The 17140-nt window shown below is 42.2% G+C and overlaps 1 protein-coding gene across 1 annotated transcript; it reads left to right on the forward strand.

The window, feature by feature from the left end:
• Window positions 1-4374: 4374 nt before the first annotated feature.
• Window positions 4375-10922, forward strand: LOC130298296 (gastrula zinc finger protein XlCGF17.1-like; the record flags this gene model as incomplete). The annotated part of the gene is made up of 2 exons (XM_056551227.1): window positions 4375-5205; window positions 10770-10922. Coding segments are annotated over 2 exons (984 nt in total), but the record flags the coding sequence as incomplete, so codon positions are not given.
• Window positions 10923-17140: the final 6218 nt, after the last annotated feature.

Here is a 17140-nt window from a genome sequence, read left to right on the forward strand (position 1 = left end):
AGTATAAGGATGACGTTCCTACAGGGAAAGATCTGAACAATATTAATGCTACAGACATAAAGGAAGAAGAAGAGACAGATGTGAGCGGTGATGAGCAGTATAAGGAGGACATTCCTACTGGTAACCGCCCAGGTGAGTAGTAACCACTAATTGCAGAGATCAGTCACAGATTCTGCTCAGTCACCGTCTGTAATTATTTTTTATGGAATTTTTTTAAGTGGTACTCCGATGGAAAACTATTTTTTTTTAATCAACTGGTGCTAGAAAGTTATTCAGAATTGTATATTACTTCTATTTAAAAATCTTTAGCCTTCCAGTACTTATCAGCTCTTATCCACCTCTGTCCGTGTCAGGAACTGTCCAGAGCAGGAGAGGTTCGCTATGAAGATTTTCTCACACTCTGGACAGTTCCTGACATGGACAGAGGTGGCAGCAGAGAGCACTGTGGTCAGAATGAAAACAACTACACATCTTCCTCTGGAGCATACAGCAGCTGATAAGTACTGGAAGGGTTAAGATTTTTAAATAAAAAGTAATTTAGAAACCTGTTAAACTTTTGGGGACCGGGTCATTTAAATAAAATTGTGTTCCACTGGAGTACCCCTTTAAGCCCTGTGTCCTGTCAGTCTTTTCTGCTGTATATTCCTTTATTCAGTCAGATTATAAACTATAAATGATGAGAATGTGAGACGGTTGAGAATATAATAAAGGTGATTTGTTCTGATCATCTCCATCTGGTTTTGTGGTTCCTGACATTACACAAGGGCCATGAATCCGGATGATGCAGACAATCCACCAGCACCAAACATTTTCACTATAATGGATCTGCAGGATCAGAGGATTGAGCAATTGGCACTTGTAATGCAGACGCTTTAGAATCGTACGTCTCCCCTAGAGCCTCCTGTGCCTCAACCGGCAGCCACCTACCCTCCTGCTCCGGCAACTATTTCTGCTGCCATAGAAGCCATTGCCTCCTGTGGGTTTACTGGATCTGCCCCGCTTCCCCAGCATTATGGGGGCGATCCTAATGGATGTAGAGGCTCCCTGAACCAAGTGGGCATTTATCTGGAAATGGTCCCGCAGTCCTGTCCTAATGATAGAAGTAAGGTAGGATTCCTGATCTCCCTCCTTACTGATAACGCTCTATCCCGGGTGAATCCTCTTTGGAGACTGATAAACGTATTATCTACGACTACAGAGACATTTCATCTCCCTGTCCATTCTCCCTCTGCGGCAGAGCAGCTCATGTCCATGTAACAGGGGACGAGAACTGTGGCCAAGAATTCAATAGAGTTGTGTATTGTAGCAGCAGAAGTGTGCTGGGATAAGGAAGCGCTGGTGGACACGTGCTCTAGTGGACTCTCCGATATTATACAAGATGAGATTGTGGCCTCCTGGATCATCTAAAAGGGTGAAACCAATGCAGCTCAGGACCACCCCCCTTTCCGTGGAGGAGAAGGATTATATTAGGGGGGAGGGGATGTGTCTTTATTGGGCCCTTTGCTCGGATCATGCCAAACCTGGTGAGGAAACACTTGGGGTCCTGCTAGGGACAGATATTGGGTGGGCTTTCTTCATCCCCAGAGTTCCACAAAGACAAAGCTATGATTAGGATTATCCTATCGTGGTATATTTCCTCTGTGGTCACGCAGGTCCTCGTGGTCTCCAGTGCTGATGGGTATTTTGATGATGTGTTATCCGTGGTGGCTCAGGAGGTGTTACCTGCTCAAGTTTAAAGTGTTACTCCGCCCACAGACATCTTATCACAAAGGATAGGGGATAAGATGTCTGATTGTGGGGGTCCTGCACCTTGGACCCCCTGCGATCAGCGTGCAGCACTTTGCATTCTAAACAGTATGTTTAGCACCCTAGGTTTGGGCAGCCGGAGATGTGACGCCCCCTCCCATAGACATGAATGGAGAGAACGTGATGTGACCTCACGAGGGGGCATGACATGACGTCACAACCACTGCTTCCCAAACCAAGCATTGTAAAAAAAACTTTCAGAACGCTGGGTGCTGCCTGGGTGCTTATCCCCTTTAGATAGGGGACAAGATGTTTGTGGGCGGAGTACCCCTTTAGGGTATGTTCTTACGTACGCAGATTTGCTTCACAGGATCTTCTGCTGCAAATTTCGATGTAAACTAAATGACTGAGCACAACTTCTAATCTGCAGTTACAAATCTGCGCAGGATCCTGTACGTGTGAACGTGACCTTAAGGTTCCCGGTTCAGGTTGTATTGTGTCTGTAGGCGGAGTACCCCTTTAAGGTTCCCGGTTTAGGTTGTATTGTGTCTGTAGTCAGTGACTGTGTTATGCAGCTGTCCTCACTCTGTATACATCATGCTGTGCTGAATGGGATTTTGTCATAGACTTCCATGGTCTGTACTTACACTGTACGTCTCTTTACTCACTTTTTAGTAAAATAAGTTTAAGCCCTTAACGACGCAGGACGTAAATGTACGTCCTGGTAAACTGGAACTTAACGCACCAGGATGTACATTTACGTCCTTTACATAACCGCGGGCATCGCAGCGATGCCCGGATCATGCACGGCAGGTCCCGCTGTTGATCGCAGCCAGGGACCCGCCGGTAATGGCGGACATCCGCGATAACACGGATGTCCGCCATTAACCCCTCAGATGCCGTGATCAATACAGATCACGGCATCTGCAGCATTGCGGACATGAAAATGGATGATCAGATCGGCTGCAGCACTGCCGCGGCCATCCAATCATCCAGAACATCAGACGGAGGTCCCCTCACCTGCCTCTGCTGCCTTCACGGCGTCTTCTGCTCTGGTCTGCGATTGAGCAGAAGATGACCGATAACACTGATCAGTGCTATGTCCTATACATAGCACTGAACAGTATTAGCAATCGAATGATTGCTATAAATAGTCTCCTATGGGGACTATTAAAGTGTAAAAATAAAAGTAAAAAATATTTGAAAAACCCCCTCCCCCAATAAAAACGTAAATTGTCCAATTTTCCCTATTTCACCCCCAAAAAGTGTAAAAAAAAAAATTTGGGGATACATATTTGGTATCGCCACGTGCATAAATATCCAAACTATTCAAATAAAATGTTAATGATACCGTACGGTGAACGTAAAAAAAAAAAAAAAAGTCCAAAATAGCAGCTTTTTTATAACATTTTATTCAAAAATTTTTTTATAAAAAATGTATTAAAAGTTTTATATAAGCAAATATGGTATCAATAAAAATTATGAAAATATAAAAGAGTTAGGATTTTTTGAAGGCAAGAAGTAAATATGTACTGCACTGATCTGTATGAGCAATCCAATGACTCCAAGTATGAGCAATCCAATGACTCCAAGTCCTATAGAGGGACCAAAAAGTCTTAAAAAAAAAAAAAACATTCAAAAGATGTTTTAAAAATTTTTTAATTAACCCCTCCAATAATATTTGAACTTTTTTGTTGTAAAAATGTAAAAGCTATTTTTATTGTAATTGTTTTCAAAAAGTAGTAAAGTGTAACAAAAACTATGCAAATTAGATATCGCTGTGATTGTATGGACCGGACATACACACACATATATATATATATATATATATATATATATATATATATATATTTTTTTTTTTTTTTTTTTAAGTATATCTTTATTTGCTTTTTCAAACATTTTACAAATTTCGACAGGATACAAGCTCCTGATGCATAAATGAAACAGTCATGGAAACCATAATAATAAACAATGGTGCAACGATCAACGTAGAAAATTAGCCATTGAACCCCCACCCTCCCCACCCGCCCAAAGAGAATAGACATCATGTCACTTACGAGCTTATAGGCATCGACATCAGGCAAATCAGTAAGTAAACAAAGATAGGTCACAAGGTCACCCCACAGCCGAAGACAATCCGAGGCCACAACACCGTTAGTTTGGCAGTCTAAGCCTCCCCAAAGTGCCCGCCACCGCCTTCCCCAAGTACCACTCCTGACTTATATATTAATGCTCATTGATACAATGTAAGATCCGTCCCACAAAAAACAAGCTCTAAAATGCAATGTAGATGGGAAAATAAGAGTTATGGCTATGAGGAGAGGAGGAAAAAAGGAAAACACAAAAGCTTAAAGGTCCTGGGTTGTTACGGGGTTAATACTGATAATAAAATCTGTGTTATTCTCTGCAGATTCTTGTAGCAGGAGATCAGAGGAGAATCTTATATCTTCAGATTATAAAGCAGATGATGATATCACACAAGATACATATGAAGAACATTCCATTATCCCAGATACACCCTCAGCCCTTCACAGCCAAGATCTGTCATCTCATCCTTATATACAGGTCCTGTCTTCTCAGTCATCACAGGATGGTCAGCAAAATAAAGGTCACAGAAGGGGTGTTGGACATCAACGAGCTCATACAGGAAAGAAACCATATTCATGCTCAGTATGTGGGAAATGTTTTACTGACAAATCACATCTTCTTAGACATCAAATAACTCACACAGGAGAGAAGCCATTTTCATGTTCAGAATGTAGAAAGTGTTTTACTGACAAATCAAGTCTTCGTAGACATCAAAGAACTCACACAGGGGAATTTTCATGTTTAAAATGTGGGAAATGTTTTACTCGGAAATCAACTTTTCTTCAGCATCAAAGAATTCACACAGGGGATAATCCATATTCATGCTCAGAATGCGGGAAATGTTTTATTAAGAAATCACATCTTGTTCAACATAAAAGAACTCACACAGGGGAGAAGCCATTTTCATGTTCAGTATGTGGAAAATGTTTTAATGACAAATCAATTCTTGTTCAACATCAAAGAACTCACACAGGGGAAAAGCCATTTTCATGTTCAGAATGTGGGAAATGTTTTACTTCGAAATCAGGTGTTACTCGACATGAAAGAACTCACACAGCGGAGAAACTATTTTCATGTTCAGAATGTGAGAAATGTTTTACTAATGAATCAGGTCTTGTTGTACATCAAAGAACTCACACAGGGGTGAAGCCATTTTCATGTTCAGAATGTGAGAAATGTTTTACTAATGAATCAGGTCTTGTTGTACATCAAAGAACTCACACAGGGGTGAAGCCATTTTCATGTTCAGAATGTGGAAAATGTTTTCCTGGGAAAAAAAATCTTGTTCAACATCAAAGCACTCACAGGACGGACAAGCTATTTTCATGTTCAGAATGTGAGAAAAGTTTTACTAATAAAACAGGTCTTGTTGTACATCAAAGAACTCACACAGGGGAGAAGCCATTTTTATGTTCACAATGTGGGAAATGTTTTACTTGGAAATCAGATGTTACTCGACATCAAAGAACTCACACAGGGGAGAGACCATATTCATGTTCAGAATGTAGAAAGTGTTTTCCTGACAAATCAAGTCTTCTTAGACATCAAAGAACTCACACAGGGGAGAAGCCATTTTCATGTTTAGAATGTGGTAAATGTTTTACTCGGAAATCAGACCTTGTTGTACATCAAAGAACTCACACAGGGGAGAAGCCAATTCAGAGCAATAAATGATGCAGATAACACATCTATATATTATCCATGTACATAGGATATCTGACATTTATACATATCATATACTGCATTTCCAAACTTGTTACCAATTATTAAAGGGGTACTCCGGTGGAAAACTTTTTTTTTAAATCAACTGGTGCCAGAAAGTTAAACAGATTTGTAAATTATTTTGATATAAAAATTGTAATCCTTCCATTACTTATTAGCTGCTGAACACTACAGAGGAAATTCTTTTCTTTTTGGAACACAGAGCTCTCTGTTGACATCACGACCACAGTGCTCTCTGCTGACATCTCTGTTCATTTTATGAACTGTCCAGAGTAGGAGAAAATCCCCATAGCTAACATATGCTGCTCTGGACAGTTCCTAAAATGGACAGAGATGTCAGCAGAGAGCACTGTGGTCATGATGTCAGCAGAGAGCTCTGTGTTCCAAAAACAAAATAATTTCCTCTATAGTATTCAGCAGCTAATAAGTACTGGAAGAATTAAGATTTTTTAATATAAGTAATATACAAATCTGTTTAACTTTCTGGGACCAGTTGATTAAAAAAAATAATAATTCCACCGGAGTACCCCTTTAACCCCCTTAAGGACTCAGCGTTTTTCAGTTTTTGCATTTTCGTTTTTTCCTCCTTACCTTTTAAAAATCATAACCCTTTCAATTTTCCACCTAAAATTCCATATTATGGATTATTTTTTGAACCACCAATTCTACTTTGCAGTGACATCAGTCATTTTACCCAAAAATCCACGGCGAAAGGGAAAAAAAAATCATTGTGCGACAAAATTTAAGAAAAAACACCATTTTGTAACTTTTGGGGGCTTCCGTTTCTACGCAGTGCACTTTTTGGTAAAAATGACCCCTTCTCTTTATTCTGTAGGTCCATACGGTTAAAATGATCCCCTACTTATATAGGTTGGATTTTGTACTTCTGGAAAAAATCATAACTTCATGCACGGAAATTTATACGTTTAAAAATGTCCCCTTCTGACCCCTATAACTTTTTAATTTTTCTGTATATGGGGCGGTATGAGGGCTAATTTTTTGTGCCGTGATCTGAAGTTTTTATAGGTACTTTTTTTTTTTTTTATGGCTTTTTAATCAATTTTTAATGGGATAAAAAGCGACCAAAAATACGCTATTTTGGAGTTTGGAATTTTTTGCGCATACGCCATTGACCGTGCGGTTTAATTAACAATAAATTTTTATAGTTCGGACATTTACGCACTCGGTGATGTCACATATGTTTATTTTTACTTACACTTTTTTTTTTATAATGGGAAAAGGGGGGTGATTCAAACTTTTATTAGGGAAAGGGTTAAATTACCTTTATTAACTTTTTTTTTTTTTCACTTTTTTTTTGCAGTATTATAGCTCCCATAGGGACCTATAACACTGCACGCACTGACCTTTTACGCTGATCACTGGCGTGTATTAACATGCCATTGATCAGCGTTATCAGCGCTTGACTGCTCCTGCCTGGATCTCAGGCATGGAGCAGTCATTCGCCAATCGGACACAGAGGAGGCAGGTAGGGACCCTCCAGGTGTTTTGTAAGCTGTTCGGGAAGCGGCGGTCAACTTTGATTGCCGCGTCTGAAGGGTTAATACAAGGCATCACCGAGATCGGTGATGTCCTGTATTAGCTGCGGGTCCCGGCCGCTGATGGCCGCCGGGACCGACGCGATATGACGCTGGGTCACCGCGTGACCCCACGTTATATCGCAGGACGTAAATATACGTCCTGCGTCGTTAAGGAGTTAATAAAAGTTTTTTCTTATATGATTTATTATTCTTATATTCATCTCTGCACACTGGACTTATAATAAATGTAATATTGTCCCTGAGGTTGTATATAGGGAATGTAACGCGTCAGTGTTGTCCCCGCCCCCTTCTCATTATGATTATAGAGACTTTAATTCAAGGCATCAGACAGGATCCGCGCGTCTCCCTTGAAGATCGTCTCTTCTGAACATAAGACGCTGCAGATACTTTTATTTATCACAAACCCTAGACCAGCGTTTCCCGTCTTGACGTCTATTTTCGGTCTCAGATCATAAAATCCATTTTTCTATATGAGAAGTCGTCAATATCTCAGCGTCCCCCGGGTTCAGTAAACATCGGTGTAATTCTTTTCCTTTTCTTTGTCCTTCCCGGGGTATAAAATCCCTAGAGATCTGATCACATCTGGTACAAGATCTCTTTACTTCACACTTTGCGCCATTATTACACGGATTGAAGACCCAGTTACACGCTCGTAAATTCCCATATATGTCGTGGATTGGAAGGAAAAAGGTTCTTAAATCTTATATTTACCAATAATATTTTATATTTTTACAGTCCGTCCCTATCATAGTACGGAATTGTTATTTTTCTTCTATCCGATGGTTATTTAGTAATTTTGTTAGGATTCAGAAGAGACCACGTGTCCCGTATAGACGCTCACCCTGAAGACATTAGACGGCGGTTTTGTGTTTCCGGATTTACACACTTATTATAAAGCTTTTCCTTCCTCTGGATTATTAGAGCTCGTTCGCTCTTCTTTTTCTCATCCTCCCCTTTATATTCCTCCTCATGTGGATATGGAATTCTCCTCAGTCCCTCCTTCTATAGGGCCCATTTTGTGGCCCCCGCACTCCTCCTTGGCCTCTCTAGTTCTTTCCTCTTTTATATATAACTTTGTCGGTATTACGAGACTGCTCTACGACTGATTCTGATTTCCCTTCCCCCCTAACCCCACTTTCTTTATTCCCTATGGTTATTACTAAACACATTTTCCCTCTTCCCCTTTGTGGGAACGTTTACATTCTTTTACGTTACGAGATTTATATTCTTCTACTAAGACTTTGGCCATAGAGGAATCTCAGGCTTTCTGGGGTTTTATAAGTAAATTTATCTTTACTCTCCAATGTTTTAAGCGTTATACTAACATACGTCCCTGAAATTGGTTAGAGAGATTGTATTTATTCCCTAAATAATAATAATATCTAAGCTTTATTCTTATCTGATTTCTTCTGCTCCTAATAGTAACCAAAATGCATCTTATATGAGAAGAGGAGCTGAATATCCAACTCTCTGAAGAACAGTGCGGATTTATCTCTAGCGCTCACGTGGCTCCTCCCCCTGTATTCATATATATATAGTGGTCCAGCTTGAAAATTCAATCTTTCTGGCAGGTTATTTCGATTGCCATATATACTCGAGTATAAGCACCTTTTTTTTGTGCAGAAAATGTCCCCCTCGGCTTAAACTCAAGTGAAAAAAAAAATAGTAGTGACATCAGTCCAGCCATTCAGGTGGGGGGGGGGGAGCCATCCATCTTTACCGGGACGGCCCCGGACTCATCCAGAGTAGGGAAGCTGAAGGGACTGTCTGCGCAGGGACCGTCCGCATACCAGTGGGAAAAGTGAGCTGGTCTGGTCCATCCACCTTCTCCACTCTGGGCTGGCCCCGGAATAGTGATTCTGGGGTAGGGTCGCTGCTGCGCATTAAGGCCACCATGCAAGGACACCCCTGATGTCACGGAGTGTACCTTTCTCTACTGACAGGCAACAGGAAAAGGTGATTAGACAATAAGCGAGGGGGATGATGACAGGAGGGGGATGGATGATGACGGGGAATGGGTGTTTGTGTCAGTGAATGATGACAGGGAGGATGGTTGATGATGGGGGATGGGTGTCTGTGGCAGTGGATGATGACAGGAGGGGGATGAATGATGACAGTAGAATCTCCCAATAGCGGACACTCACAGGGAATAAAAGTGTCCATTATTGAGAGATGGCCCCTATTGGGAAAAAGGCTCCAAATTCTTCCTAAATGACGGAATACTGTCCTGTGCTAACTCCAGAGTGTAATTACCTATAAAACACAATAAAAAAAATATTACAGTAGAATCTCCCAGTGTCGTTTAATCACCCCCTGTATCATTTATCACCCCCCTCTCTTTTTTTTACCCTGTGCCATCTTATTCCCCTGTGCATTGTGCCTGATTATCCCCCCCCCTTACCCCCTGTGCCACATCATTTCCCCTTGATCCCCTGAGCCATTTCATTCTCCCATTAGTACCTTCTGTATAAATTCATCTCCACCTCTTTATAAAGTGGCAGAGGGAGTGATGAATATGCACAAAGGGTAATAAAGGGGTAATGAAATAGCACAGAGGGGGATCAAGAGGAAAGGATGTGGCACAGGTGGTAATAAAGGGAGGGGTGATTTGTCACAGGGGAAATAAAGTGGCACAGGGGGCCAGTCATCTTATCCCCAATCCTTTGGATATGGGATGAGATGTCTAGGGGCGGAGTACCCCTAAGTAAGTCCATTCTTTATTCATTCTTTGACCATCCTTCATGATCAGTTATGTCCCCTTATGACTAACGTCTGTTATTTTTGACGGGGCAAATAACGGTGCATGCACTCATTTTTGTCCCATCAAAAATAACGTTGGATTAACAGACGTTAAAATTTTAATATTGAAGTCTATGGATGATGAATGTTCACAAATGACATCCGTTAGCACCCAGTATTTTTATATTCCGTTATGATCCCTTATTGCTACTGAGCATGCTCCGTACAGCGTCACAACCAGAAGGGGTTAAAACGGACATAAAATAACTACAACAGTGCATGACGGATGAAATAACGGGTAGTAACGGATGGAATATGTCAATTATTTTGATAGAATGCCGTTATAATAATGTACATTGGGCATCAGTTATCACCCGATATGTTCAGTTATTGTATCTATTTTTTAATGATCTGTTTTTGCAGAATAACGGGTGTCAGAAGGCAGGAAGATGGCGGTAGTGTGAAAGAAGCCTAACGTGTCATGTGACTAGGCGGCACCATAATAGCGTCACACTCCATCTCATTTTTTTTTTGTAATTTGTGTCAGTTTTGCCGAGCCCTGTAGTATCACCTTGTTCTATCATTTTCCATTACTTGCCCCTAGGTATATTATCTGGGTCACATGACATTTCACCTCTCTTTATCATGTCCAGAGTCCTGATGTGGAGTCAACAGTTTGTAGGGTTTGTGGTATAATGATTCCTATACGGAGAATTATAGGGTTTGTGGTATAATGATTCCTATACGGAGAATTATAGGGTTTGTGGTATAATGATTCCTATACGGAGAATTATAGGGTTTGTGGTATAATGATTCCTATACGGAGAATTATAGGGTTTGTGGTATAATGATTCCTATACGGAGAATATGTTGTGATACATGGTGGTTTTCCACATCCTGGTCCTTGTGTATTAGACTGAAAATAGTTCTTGGTGTCGGCACCGCAGTGGGTGCAGCTATAAGGCAGGTGGATATAGGATCATCCGCACTCAGCACATTCTTCACACAAAAGTGCCAAACGTTCAGAATTTGTCCATAAGTTCTCAGGATACACCAGTAATTGAATAATCTGTGAGGGTTCTGGTGCCAAAAAATATTAGTCCTGAGGTAAAAATCCTGATGAGTGTCGGGTGTTTTATGTGGTATCTGGTGAGGTCACTTTGGTACAAGGACTGGCATGGATCCACATAGGCTTTCCTTTCTATTACTGCAGTGGTTGTTGTCAGCAGGACTTGGAAAGGCCGGTCACATGGAGGTCAGGACTCTTTGTGTCTCTTTATCACCACCCGATCTCCAGGATCTATATCAGGAGTTTTACCATCTGGAATAGAATAAAGACTTGTGTATGCGCTTGTTGTACGCGCTTGTGTACGGCCGCACATAGCTAGATAGGTGACTGTGTTACATCTGCAGTAGCTGTGGACAGTACAACCCTGTTCTAGGAGCACAACCAAAAAGTGTCCCATAAGGAGACAACCCGCTGCTTCTTCATAACATCGTTCATAAGATTGTAAAAGACCAGAGTCCATAAAGGTCAATCCATATCCCTATTGTGTCCCTACTGTGCTGACCCGGAGGAAGGCAAAAAACCCTTATGAGGCTGATTCCCATCGCCCCATGACGGGGGAAAAATTCCTTCCCAACTCCAAATGTCAAAATAAATCCCTGGATCAATGTTCTGTCCCAATAAATCCATAACCTGCTCCTATTACCTGCATCATAATTCATCCAGTCAAGTGCGACCTCCATCACTATCAATAACTTCTGGAACTACCTACCATATCCTTCACAATCTGCCCTGCTGCCATCTTTACATCGCCATTTCTCCCCGGATAGGCCTTAGGCCAACCTGAAAAGAGATCCACACACACCAAAAAGTTTTCATACCCTCCTCACAAGGAGACCGGAATATAGTCTATGTGCAGTCGCCAAAACAGGTAAATCCAGTGGCGTTGCTAGGGTTGGTGTCACCCGGTGCGGTAGAAAATGGTGTCACCCCCATACCTCCCCCCTCCCCCCAGTAAGTTTTTGGCCAGTTGTGACAGACACCACTGTTGTAGCGCACTGTGAGAAATTCTAGTATAATAATCAGATATACCAGTTGCCACAGAATGGGAAAGTGTTAAAGAAGTTTTCACCATTTAAATATACAGCTCCCAGAATTACTTAAAGGGGTACTCCACTGGAAAACATTTACTTTTATATCAACTGGTGCCAGAAAGTTAAATAGATTTTTAAATTACTTCTATTTAGAATCTTAATCCTTACGGTACTTATAAGCTGTTGTATTCTTCACAGGAAGTTGTGTAGTTCTTTCCAGTCTTTCCACAGTGCTCTGTCTGTCCATGTTAGGAACTGTCCAGAGCAGGATAGGTTTGCAATGGGGATTTGCTCCTACTATGGACAGTTCTTGACATGGACAGAGGTGTCAGCACAGAGAACTGTGGCCAGACAGAAAAGAAATTAAAAAAGAAAAGAACTTCCTGTGAATTGCTTATACAGCAGCTTATAAGTACTGGAAGGATTCAGATTTTTAAGTAGAAGTAATTTATAAATCTGTTTAACTTTGTAGCACCAGTTGATTACATTTTTTTTTCCAGTAGAGTACCCCTTTATGCAGTGGTGAGGTTATGCTGGGAGTTGAGATTCACTGACCTAACTGTAGAACTGACAAGCGACTACAGCTCTGATAGGACATAGTGAGGACAATGATATCAGTGACTACAGGTGACGTCTTCTCTATAGTGAGGAGAATACAGAATAATATCAGTGACTACAGGTGACATCTTCTCTATAGTGAGGAGGATACACAATGATATCAGTGACTACAGGTGACGTCTTCTCTATAGTGAGGAGAATACACAATGATATCAGTGACTACAGGTGACGTCTTCTCTATAGTGAGGAGAATACACAATGATATCAGTGACTACAAGTGACGTCTTCTCTATAGTGAGGAGAATGTACAATGATATCAGTGACTACAGGTGACGTCTTCTCTATAGTGAGGAGAATACACAATGATATCAGTGACTACAGGTGACGTCTTCTCTATAGTGAGGAGAACACAGAATAATATCAGTGACTATAGGTGACGTCTTCTCTATAGCGAGGAGAATACACAATGATATCAGTGATTATAGATGACGTCTTCTCTATAGTGAGGAGAATACACAATGATATCAGTGACTACAGGTGACGTCTTCTCTATAGTGAGGAGAATATACAATGATATCAGTGACTACAGGTGACGTCTTCTCTATAGTGAGGAGAATACACAATGATATCAGTGACTACAGGTGACGTCTTCTCTATAGTGAGGAGAATACACAATGATATCAGTGATTACAGGTGACGTCTTCTCTATAGTGAGGAGAATACACAATGATATCAGTGACTACAGGTAACGTCTTCTCTGTAGTGAGGAGAATACACAATGATATCAGTGACTACAGGTGACGTCTTCTCTATAGTGAGGAGAACACAGAATAATATCAGTGACTATAGGTGACGTCTTCTCTATAGCGAGGAGAATACACAATGATATCAGTGATTATAGATGACGTCTTCTCTATAGTGAGGAGAATACACAATGATATCAGTGACTACAGGTGACGTCTTCTCTATAGTGAGGAGAATATACAATGATATCAGTGACTACAGGTGACGTCTTCTCTATAGTGAGGAGAATACACAATGATATCAGTGACTACAGGTGACGTCTTCTCTATAGTGAGGAGAATACACAATGATATCAGTGATTACAGGTGACGTCTTCTCTATAGTGAGGAGAATACACAATGATATCAGTGACTACAGGTAACGTCTTCTCTGTAGTGAGGAGAATACACAATGATATCAGTGACTACAGGTGACGTCTTCTCTATAGTGAGGAGAATACAGAATAATATCAGTGACTACAGGTGACGTCTTCTCTATAGTCTTCCCTTATCTAATTCAGATGGTACATACCGCCTGGTCCAGCTAAAACTTCTCTCTGCAGAATGTGACGCCCAGACGTCTCCTCACTATGTCAGTGGATTCTCATCCTCTATATGAAAACAAGTATTATTATAAACATGCCAGACACTGTATCCCCTAAATATAATACTACTATACACTACACTCTTTGATTATAAACCTTCCATACACCGTACCCACTGAATATAATACTACCACACACTGTACATTCTGAATATAATACCAACACATACTGTACACTCTGAATATAAATCTGCCACAAGCTGTACCCCTGAATATAATACCGCCACACACTGTAACCTCTGAATATAATACTACCACCCACTGCGCCCTCTGAATATAATACCAACACATACTGTACACTCTGAATATAAATCTGCCACATACTGTACCCTCTGAATATAAATCTGCCACATACTGTACTCTCTGAATATAATACCAACACATACTGTACCCTCTGAATATAAATCTGGTGGTGTTGCTAGTGGATGATGGGGGTGCTAGTACTGGGGGGGTGTTGCTGGAGGATGATGAGGGTGCTACTGGCCATCCCCCCTGGCAGTATCACCCCCATCATCCATCGGCAGGATCGTCCTCCTGGCAGGAGCACCCCCATCATTCACCATCAGGATCTGCTGATGGAGGTGCTGCTGGGGGGGTTTGCTGGTGGATGATGAGGGTGCTACTGCCAGGGGGGAGCATTAGATAGGCAGCAGTTCCCCCACTTAAGGTAGGTAGCAGTTCCCCCACATTAGGTAGGTAGCAGTTACCCCACATTAGGTAGCATAGATTCCCCACATGTGGTACCAGTTACCCCACATTAGGTAGTAATTTCCACACATTAGGTAGCACAGATTCCACACATTAGGTAGCACAGATTCCACACATTAGGTAGAAGTTTTCCCACATTATGTAGCAGCTTTCGCACATTAGGTAGCAGTTTTCCAACATTAGGTAGCAGTTTCCTCACATGAGGTAGCATAGATTCCCCACATATGGTAGTAGTTTCCCCCCATTAGGCCGCAGGTTCCCTTGCATGTTCCCCACAATAGGTCAAAGTCTCCCCACATTAGATCACTGGTTCAAACAAACCCCCCCCCCCTCCCCCCCCACAAAAAAAAAAAACACACACACACCACAGAGAAACACAGATAGATAGAGACACACACACTCACAGACAGAGAGACACACAGACTGAGTCACACACAGTCACACACACACAGTCACACACAGACAGAGAGCCACACACAGACACACACAAACACACACACATACATACACACAGAGACACACACACACACAAAGACAGAGAGTCACACACACAGTCACACACAGACAGAGACACACAAACAGAGATAGAGTGAGACAGACACACACTCACTTACCCATCCAGCGCAGCGCTCCTTCTCTCCGGCGCTCTGCGAGTGACGTCACATCCTCCTGCGCGGCCCTGCGGAGTGACGTCGGGCCGGCGCAACAGAAGACGTGGGGGCGCAGGCCGGTTCACTGTGCAGGTGACGGGGGTGGGGGGGTGGGGGTGCTTCTACTAGTACAGAGACAAGTGAGACAGCGAAAAAGTGAGGACGGGGGGGAGGGTGAGGGGTGCTATTACAGAGGCAGAGCAAGTGAGGAGCGGAGGCGTACCTGGTGTCACCCCATCAGGATGGTGTCACCCGGTGCGGGCCACACCCCTCGCACCCCGGTCACAACGCCACTGGGTAAATCCGCCACGTTTAGGAGGCACCTGCACCGCTTTGCCTACATTAGGTCTTGCACAGGTCATGCCGGCCGGTGTTTACCTGGTGACCACTGTGGTAAATCCTGAGGCTATCCAGTGATCACTCACCAGTGATATTATAGTCATTTTCCAGTTGTGGGTGACTCCATGAGTCTCCGGGGCCTTCATTGGGCACAGAACCTTTGGTAGACAGATTTTATCCTTGTTGTTTTTATACAGACCGGTATCATTCAGGGCAGCTCGTTGCTTTACCCACTTGCCCTCCTCGGTGCCTCTGGAGACCTTTAAGATGGTTGCGTCAACCACATCAGGTCCATTGTGCTTTTCTCACCTGTAATAAAGAAACAGACTTGTCCTGGGCCCACGGCCCCTTAGCAGATTGTTAAACTGCTTTGTCAGTAAGATCCTATCCTCTTGTCTGCTCAGCAGAAAGTGAGAACATTAAAGGGACACTCTGGTGCTAGACAGATGGAAATGTGGGAGAATATGTCTTAGGATGGGTTCACATTGACCCTCATTTACTATTCTAAACCCGACCTCTTTTGTCGGGTTTTTTTGTCGCAAAAAATCTGCGACACGATGCGACATTTTTTCCCGACGGACCCGATGTGGATTCTCCCAAACCCGAAAAAGGGGCGTAACCCGACATTTCTGAGCTTTCCCACGTATTTATTAAGGTTTCCAACTCGAATTTGTTGAATTGTTGTGGGTTTTTTCCCGAAAGCTCAGAGGAGTTGGAAACCAAAACCAACAAAACCCACGTGCGACAAACAGGATGCGACATAATAATAAATACCAGGGGAAAAAAGCAGTCGGGTAAGAAAGCAACATAGACTTACAACCCGATTTTCTTAGTAAATGAGGGCCATTATGTTTTTCCACATACAGTAGCGCATTTTTTATTTTTTTTATTTTTTTTATTTTTTTAGGCAGCTCTCTGAAGAAGTTTGGTCACAAACAAAACGTTAGAGCATCTATACACTTTTAGACAGGAATACAGGCTGTGTCTAAGTGTGGAGTGACTATGTAACGGTAGTGAACCGGCATAGGGGAAAAAGAGAACTCCATAACTTACACTGTAGCACCACCTAGTGGGCTATCATTAGAAGACACCCTGTATTTCCTGATAGTTTTAAATCACTACATTTGATTTTCACGTTTCCCATGTTATTTTAATCAATAACAATAAAAGTTACATTTTATTTGGGTTATAAGTTAGGGCATTGTTCCCCGGAAAAGGGGGGGTTTCCCCTCCTGAAGGGGATTGGAGATTTATTCAGTAAGAGCCCATAACCCAGTGGGACCTCTCTGTTGTACGGCAGGGGGGGAGCTAAAAACTTGCGCTCACGAGTGTAATTCATTTCAATAAGCCGACCAGAGTGAAACGTTCGGTCCGGTCGGCTCATTGAAGTGAATTACATACGGGAGAACAAGTTTTTAGCTCCCCCTGCCGTTTGCGCTCCCATATGGGGAAAAATGTAATGTGAACCCACCCTTATTCAGCAATGTTGTTCAGACGCCTTGAGCTTTAACCCCTTAAGAACTGAGCCCTTTTTCACCTTGATGA

The sequence above is a fragment of the Hyla sarda genome (genome assembly GCF_029499605.1).
Source record: "Hyla sarda isolate aHylSar1 chromosome 1 unlocalized genomic scaffold, aHylSar1.hap1 SUPER_1_unloc_8, whole genome shotgun sequence".
Lineage (NCBI taxonomy): Eukaryota > Metazoa > Chordata > Amphibia > Anura > Hylidae > Hyla > Hyla sarda.